Source organism: Cryptotermes secundus, unplaced genomic scaffold, assembly GCF_002891405.2.
Source record: "Cryptotermes secundus unplaced genomic scaffold, Csec_1.0 scaffold1747, whole genome shotgun sequence".
NCBI classification, from domain to species: Eukaryota; Metazoa; Arthropoda; class Insecta; order Blattodea; family Kalotermitidae; genus Cryptotermes; species Cryptotermes secundus.
Window position 1 is genome coordinate 568244 of NW_019744161.1, and position 9121 is coordinate 577364.

At 42.0% G+C, this 9121-nt stretch overlaps 1 protein-coding gene across 3 annotated transcripts in view; it reads left to right on the plus strand.

The window, feature by feature from the left end:
* LOC111874617 (T-box transcription factor TBX10) overlaps positions 1–9121 on the plus strand; it is a 68008-nt gene that overhangs the window by 15316 nt on the left and 43571 nt on the right. For all 3 annotated transcript variants that reach the window (XM_023870254.2, XM_033755525.1, XM_023870255.2), the window contains exons 6-7: positions 317–475; positions 3782–3849. In XM_023870254.2, coding sequence (XP_023726022.1) covers positions 317–475; positions 3782–3849 — 227 coding nt within the window. The remainder of the gene's footprint in view (positions 1–316; positions 476–3781; positions 3850–9121) is intronic.

Sequence of the window (9121 nt, forward strand, 5' to 3'; positions counted from 1 at the left end):
GTTTACACAATATCTACACGGCGCCACATCCCAGAAGACGGCATTCTTCATAGTCACCGCCGTGAAAACCTCAAATCTTACATACTGTGTATAGGATTAAGAAAGTGAAAAATCTGCCAAGATCCAAAGTGCTGTGGAGACACAGAGAGATAGAGAAACAGAGAGTTAGGTAGGTAATTAGAAGTCTGATTGGCTGGTAACCGCCTACAGGACTAGAAAGTGCCATAACCCAAAAGATCACACTTTAAATATTCGTCCCTGAACCGATCCCGGCCGGTCATATGAGTGCAATGTTTCTTTCCCTGATGTCTCGCAGATCATCCTCAACTCTATGCACCGCTACCAGCCCCGGTTCCATGTGGTGTACATCCCCCCCAAATCGGAGCTGACGGATGTGGCTCTAACAGAGGAATTTAAGACGTTCATCTTCCCCGAGACGCGGTTCACCGCCGTCACAGCCTACCAGAACCACCGGGTGAGTGTTGCTGACACAGTTTGAATCCTTCTTTACCCCTCCTTGACACTAACTCAACTCAATATTGAACGGTGACTCAAGCGGTAAGGTCGCTCTGCCTTGTATTCTGGACGCCGACTTTTCTGACTGAGGTTTTTTGCAGATTTTCTCAGTCCATCCAGGCAGATGACTAAAAAGTGCCTGAACTTAGTCCACAATAGGCTTCCTTCCACATTTTTCGCATAGTGGGAAGTGGAGTCCAGCTGGGTCCATTCGGCATGTCGGCCATTGATTGGCCTATTGTACCTGCCCCATGTGATTATGACGATGGAGAATTTGGTGGAATGAAGATTGGCAGTGGAAACCGAAGTACTCGAAGAGAACCTGCCCCAGCGCCACTTTGTCCACCATAATTCCCATTTGACCAGACCCGGGCTCGAATCCGGGCCGCCGTGGTGGGAAGTCAGCGACTAACCGCTTGGGCTATGGCACCGCCTTCCTTCCACATGATTTCCTAGTCAGTGTTCATTAGTCATCCTACAAGAGACGGTGCTATCTGAGTTGAAATCATCGTCAAATTTGCTTGTTCCTGTCTCTGTCTCTCTCTACTTCTCATTATGTTTGAACCTTGTATTTCTTTTCACTAATTCTTGGTGTTGCTTTGAAGTGAATGTTCTTAACATGTTCATCCCAACGCACAGTGCAACATTCCAACAAAGACAAAATTTTAGAAATTATAATTTAGCATATAAAATTTATTAAAAAATATGATTTGAGGCAGTCTACACAACAATATGAAGAAAGCCGTCTTCTGGGATGTGTGCCGTGTAGTTATTGTGCTAACCGATGGTTTGGAGGAACGTGTCGCCTCCATCTTCAGGGTATTAAAAATCGGAGAGCGAGCAACCAGCGTGAGCAGGCGGTTGTATAAGGCGCCACATCCCAGAAGACGGAATTCTTCACAGTCACCGCCGTGATAACCTCAAATCTTACGTAGTAAATCTCATGTTTCTAGGATTACAAGTTTGTTATGAGATTAATCGCAGGTGCGGGAAGAAACAATAAGATATATGGATATGACAGTGCCACTAAACCGCATTTCCCATCCTCTCCCTCCTGTCCTTAACGGCCTTCTGAAACGCATCCAATTAAATGTAATCAAAGGTGCAGAACTGCTAATGAGAGACTTGTGCTGTATGTAACAGCCAAATATTCGATCAAATTTCGAGATTTCTCTGCAACTGTGTAACATATAACAAATTGCAAATACAGCCACTATTCCTCTTGGAAAAATAATCAAGGAAGATCTGAATATCTTGCTCTTATTTGCATGGGTTCGAATCCACGTCAAATGTTTCGCCAAACTTTCCTCTGCAAGAAACTGGCGAGAGTATTTAAACAACCTTCACGTATTTATAGCAACTATTGTAACGCATCGTGTCTTGAACGTCACAAAAACGACATAAGCGAGTCCAAGAAGCAAGACAAACGTAAACAACAGCCATGAACATTGACAATTGGTTCGCAAATTACAGTGTAGCCGGATATAAAAAGAGAAGGGAAAATAATGATAAATTGAAATAAAAATTGAATAACTTATTCAATAGAGACAAATAGAAGGAAAGGAAAAAGGAATATAATAAAATAAAGAGAACAGAATAATAGCAGAACTACTCAATTTGTATTGTTTTCTAACAAATTTAGTATCTTGGTATAAATGTAGTTTTATTTTCAGGAGTAATCAACATTGGAGCTGAGCCATTTTTGAGAAGCCACCAATCAATCAGCTAATCAAGAATTTTCAAACATTCTATGGACCCTAAGGTTCATTATAGTGTATGCAACAACCCTCTACTCGTCCCTATCCTGAGCCAGATGAATCCAGTTCACAACACACCATATTATTTCTTCAAGATCTATCTTAATCTTATCCTCCCACCTATGTCTAGGTCTTTCTGTAGTTCTTTTCCTTCTATCTTTGCCACCGAAATCCTACATGAATTATTCTTCTCCCCATGCGTGCTACATTCCATGCCCAAGTCATCCTCCTTGACTTCGTTATTATATTTCGCTAAAAGTTTGAAGTTATGAACCTCCTCATTGAGCGATTTCTCCGGCTTCATACGTATATCCCTCTCGGGTCCAAATGCTCTCCTCAGCACCTTGTTCTCAAATATTTTCCATCTTCATTCTTCCCTTAATGTCAAGAGGCCACTTTTCACGCCCATATAAAAGTACAAACGAAATTATAGTTTTATATACTTTAATTCTTACATTATATTAGAGAAGGCAGAAGACAAAAGTTTCTGAACAGAAATGAATTTATTTTACCCTATGATAGATCATTTATAAAGTACAAAATTCTAACCTGTGGGGCACAGATACTAAGAAACTAACTTTATAATAATTAGGTCACTTGTATTTTTCTCATTTACCAAAATGAACAAGATGGATAAAGGTGAAAAGGTAAAGCTATCTCTGTAACAGGCCGTGAAGGCCCATAGGGTTGTGAGACGTCGAGGCTCCCACATTTTCTATAAACTGTCGGCTCACAGATGACAGTAAGTTTGTCAGCCGCAGGCGCTGGCCGCCCTTTGCACCCCCAGGAGGATTCCTGGTACTTATTTCTGTTAGAGGCTGAGTCGACTCCAGGGACATAGTTCGTATAGGAGTAGGTAAATTGAAAAAAATCCACCTCATCGGGACTCGAATCCGCGACTTTCCGGCTTGTAGCATAGCGCCTCAACCAACTACACTACCGCGTGCCCCAAACAAAATGGATACAAATTTATATTTTCATATAAATTAAGATTTTAGAACCATTACAAACATTTTTCAATATTCTTTTATCATATGTAAGACTGATTATGATAAGAGCACAGTTATCTTCAGGAATGTGACGCCGTACAGTCTGCTAGAAATTTACCGACCCTTTGGGGGGAGCGTACTGCCTTTATACTGACGCTAGAAGAGTAAGCGAAACAAGCAACCAACAAGAATCATTCGACCATGATGATGGAGTCAGTATGTTCTCCCGAAATAACTGCATATTTCTACAAGGTTATGTGGCGTCACATCACAGAATATAGTAGTTTTCATAGTGAGAAACCTCATATTTAAAATTGGTCTGTTACAGCGAGTGAAGCCCACACCAGATTCAGTTCAAGTACTCCTCGAAAACATCCATCTATTTCCATGCGGCGCCCCCAAGCAGGAAATAATTGCCTATTCCTGCCTTAAACACACACAGCCAAGACCACTCAGCTGCAGATGTAGCAACCGCTGTTATGTCCACTGCATCTCCAGACGTGTGCCTCTCTCTTTCAGATTACACACCTGAAGATCGCCAGTAACCCTTTCGCGAAAGGATTCAGAGACTGTGATCCTGATGATTGGTGAGTTCTAAAGATTCATATTAAGGCATGTTTTACTTACTGTACTTCACGGGCTGTGAAGACAGCGGTTCGATTGCCTGTATGGGTATCAATTTGCATCTTCACATCTGAACTGTTCCAGGGATTTTTGAGTATCTTTGTCCATTGTGACTGCTCCAGTGCCCTTACCCAAGGGAATGTATGGCCTAAGGGCAAAACTAACCATTTACAATAATATAGTACAAGGGGAAGGTAAAGCTATTCCTGTAAGAGGAATTTGTAACAATCGTTAGTAAGTAAGTAAGTAGGCAGTAAGGTTGTCAGTCTTACGCACCGGCCGCTCTTTACCCCCAGTAAGTTAGTTAGTTATTAGAGAGGGTGGATTTCCCCATGCACTTAGACCTGTCTTGGTCCATTGTGCTTCCCTCTATGATATTCTACCAGTCTCTATATCCTACCGGTACTGGTGCTTACCATCAGTCCCGCCCAGCTAGCGAGATCGGCCTCTACTAGCTGAGTGGTGTCTATAATGCTTCCCCCATCTACCAGAGGTATTAGAGACTGCTGTTGGGCGGGAAACGTCTGTTAATTTGGCTCAGTGACCTCCTTTGGAGATATGAGGTTCTTTTACGTGCCGTAAAGCTACGACACGGGACCCACGGCTTAAAGTCCCTCCCGGAGGACTTGTTCCCTGAATTTTTCCACCTTTAAAAATTCGACGACCTCCGCCGGGTATTTGAACCCGCGTACTACGAGTCATGAGGTGGGAACGTTACTTCTAGACTACGGAGGCGGCTTTACCCCCAGTAAGACTCCTGGTACTCATTTCTGTTATAAGCTGAGACGACCCCAGGGCCATAGTGCGGCTGGAAGGATTATGTTAACTGAAAAATCCGGTGAACACATCGGAAATCGAACCCGTGATCTTCCAGCTTGTAGCATAGTACATTAACACACTACACAATAATCTAGTACCGAAGTTAAACATGGGTGGTCCGTTACATCCATGGCGAAGTGTTCAAGTCCGCATGTGTCAAGCAATTTTTTTTTTAAATAAATCTTCTAAATTGAATTCTGGGGGTCTCCGGTTGGAATCTCGCCTAGGAAGCCAACAGTTTTTACTACGGTTCTTCATAATTTCGACGGTACTTCAAATTGGCCATTGCCACTTCCTTCCACATCGTTTCGAATTCACTATTCACTGAATATCTTCTCGTTATCTCATTCTATGAAATACCTGTACAGTTTGAACTACTGACATCTACTGTAAGTAAAATATAAATAAATAATTGAATAATTTCTATTCATTCTTATTTAAAGTTTAATGACATCGCTAGTAAGAACTGGGATAGCGTAGTCGGTATAACGACTGGCTACGGACTGGACGATTGAGGGGTCAGAGTTCGAGTCCCGGTAGGGTCAAGAATTCTCTCTTCTCCACGTCGTCCAGACCGGCTCTGGGGCTCACCCAGCCTCCTATGCAATGGGTATCGGGGGTAAAGCGGCAAGGGCTCGAAGCTGACCACTCACCTCCAACTAGTGCCGAGGTCAAGAAAATGTCGATATATATATCCACTCACCATACGCCTTCATGGAGTAGTGCTTAATTGATTAAACATAAGAATACCTTTGCCTTTAACAAGAAAGAACCATGCGTTTTAATTGTCTTGGATTATGAAGTGTTGATGGACTTAGTACCATCTTGCTTTAAATAAGATTATCCCAGCGACGTGATGAGGTGTGAGAAGGGTAGCCCTATATCTAAAGACAGTTATTCAGTTATATAATGACGTTTTACTCTGTTAGTTTCTGAGATTATGTAGGATAAAGTGAGATATAATAAAATTATTATTAATTTGAAATTGGAAGAGATAAGAAAGAGGGTATGGATTATTTTGAAGTATTATTCCAGAATTCGCATGAAATCAATAATAAAATCATGAAAACCTGTCAAAGTATTATCTGTCCATCCAGAATTCGAACCAGATACCTCCTGAATGTAAGGTACAAGCATCTTCATCTCATCGCTATATTCGATTTACATTCTTCACACATAGGAAGAAACAAAGTTTCAAAATCATGCAAAAGAAGTTACATAACTAACTAAATAACCAGCTAACCAACTGCAGAGAGCTGAGTCCATTTTGGAAGGCCACCAATCGCTCCACTACTCAAGAATTTCCCAAAATTTTATAGAACCCAAAGGTTCATTACCGTATTCACATCAGCCCCTGCACTGGACCATATCCTAAGTCAGATGTATTCAGTCTATATCATCGCGTTCTGTTTCCCTAAGATCCATCTTAGTATCATCCTGACATCTACGTTTAGGTCCTACTAGTAGTCTCTTTCTTTCTGGCTTTCCCACCAAAAGCCTGTACGCCGTCTCTTTCTTCTCCAGACGCTGTATAAGTGTAAAGTTATTCATAGACCGTCGGAACTAGCCCGGCTGTCGGCTCTCTGTACCTCTGGTAAAGAGATGCTGCTTCTTCATTCTTCTTTGACACTGCAAATAAACCTATCAATGGCTAGTTCAGGCAATGTGTTAACCCTGGACACTTCGTTGCTCTAGTAACCCGAAACTGCGTAATTTCAAAGCTTTCATCTCATTGTTACATTACTTCCTCACATGTATATGTTTATATAACATGAGGATGTTGATGTACATACTTATCATACTACACGCTTAGTGGGGGGTGGAGTACAACTGGGTCCACTAGGCACGGCGACCACTGATTGGCCTATTGTAGCCTGCCCGGGGTGATTATGATGGAGAATTTGGTGGAATGAAAATTGGCAGGGGAAACCGAAGTACTCGGATAAAACCCGCCCCAGGGCCACTTTGTCCACCATAAATCCCATTTGACCAGACCCGGGATTGAACCCGGGCCGCCGCGGTGGGAAACCAGCGACAAACCGCTTGAGCTATACTACATACACTTTCTGCACTATTCATTATTATATTGTCGCGTGTGACTGTAGACGGGGTTTCGATTGGTGAATACATTTATTGACCACTTACAAGTCGTAACTACAGAACCACGGGCAAAATTATAGTTTTGTATTTTCTAATTTTTATGTTTTTGGTAGAATGGAATAATTTGGTTGAGGATAGCGACCAGTAGCGAGCCCTGGTAAACGCAGAGAGAACCTGAACATTCGGTTTCTATGAGAACATTTTTAATTATTTACCGATAGAGTCACTGTCAGGGATCTGCTCCATAAATTTAGTTAATCAGTCTGTCTATATGTTGTAACATTTTAAAGTGTGAGGAATATTTCAGACCTAACGATCACCATGTTCGCTGTCGGTGGTCCAGTTCTGCATCAAGATTGTGTTTTGGAAAAGAGAGGATATTTTCTTGACCTATATAAGAAATTCAGAAGAAAAAACTCAGGTGATGAATTTCGGTTTAAAGACACTGTGTTTCTAAGTCTTCTGCTTCGACCCTATAGCCTATTTTGGGCTAAAGCCAACTGAGAACTAATGCTCCTGCAGTTCCCTTCTCTGTCAGACTTGTTACAGAAAACGGTAGAGGGGGGTTCAGAATTAATAGCCCGCAAGAATGTGAGCGCCATTCATCTCATATGAACTGTAACAAATGACGCTTGCAGACCCATGCATGTTCCCCATATACCACACAACACAGCGACGCCAAATTTCCCTCTTATAACGTTTGGTTTTCATAAAGAAATATTTTACGATGGAAATAAGTAAGTAGTTATAGCTTTGTAATTTATATTTCAAGTAATTTATTTATTATTTTAATTAATTATAAATGTTTATGTTCTTAATTTATAAATTCTTATTAGATTTATATGATCGGATTCTCAAATCTTGTTATTTTGTTACTGCTAACAAAAAGGCTCATATTTCCATTGGTGTTCATTAATACATTTTCAAATAATATATAACAGTTCTGTAGTTCATGAGAAGGAACCAGCGTACCATAGCCATTAATAACAAACAAGGATACCTAGGAAGTTGCAGGGGAGCCAATGCTGCAGATTTATACAAGGTATATACAGAGTTCGAATTTGAGCAGAATTATATGTTATCCTCTTCGAGGCTTCTCTAGTTATCATCAGATCCTCCAAGAAAATTCAAGGATAATAACTTGGTGTAGGTCATGATCAAAATTCTGAAGGCTATTAATTGATACTTTTGAGAAGACACTGTTATTCTGCAGATGGGCTTCTCTGTCTACAGTCATAGGTAAAGTTGCCCCTGTGCTTAACTAATTAAGCACTACGCCATGAAGATATATGGGGGAGTGGATGTAGAGATCCAAGTTTTCTTGACCTCGGCACTAGTTGGAGGTGAGTATTCAGCTTTACGCCCCTGCCGCTTTACCCCCGGGGAAAGAGCCTCCGGTAGCCATAGAAATCATATGACCTCCCAGAACGTTGACCTTTCCTGCTGGGATGCCCAGTATATTCCTGTAACACGACCAAATCTGGACAGCTAGTTCCGTGGCCTAGCTACCTACAACCTTGTGCCTGACCTACAAATAGTAAAACCCTAGGTGGAATACCAGCCTAATGAGTTCGTATTTTTTTATTGCTAATGGGGTGGGTCTAAGTCCCTTGTACTGCGGACACTTCTTGTCTATTGTACCAGCCCCAGATGATAGGTGAGGGTGATTGTGGAGCAATTGGTGGAATGAAGATTGGCAGGGGAAACCGAAGTACTAGGAGAAAACCTGCCCCAGCGCCACTTTTTCCACCACAAATCCCACTTGACTAGACCCGGGATCGAACCCGGGCCCCCGCGGTGGGAAGCCAGCGACTAACCGCTTGAGCTATGGCGCGGCCCTAATGAGTTCGTAACTTCAACGGGTTGCAGGAATTGGGGGCTCATATGAACAGCTGGTGTTATTTTGTCCTTCAAAATATGTCGGTTCAGTATTTCATAATCACATAAATATACAAAGCCAGTTTGACATATCTTTGTTTGCTTACTCTAATTGGAGAGGTGACGTCAATCGCCAAACGCCGCCTTGTCGTATTCTTCGCTAACATGAGTGCGTAGTTAACACACCCATAATTATAAACGCCAGCGTGCATATGATCCCAGTGGCTGCAGAATCTGAGGCATGAACTGTCTTCGAACGTTCGAACGCTGGGATCGTGGGTTCGAATCCCACTCGAGGCATAAATATGTGTGTGCGTTTATTCTGTTTATGATGTCCTGTGTATGTAGCGGCCTTGTGACGGGCTGATCCTTCATCCAAGGAGTCCTACCGATTATGTATAGCTGAAAAAGCGGCCAAGGCCTAACAAAAGGGCTGTA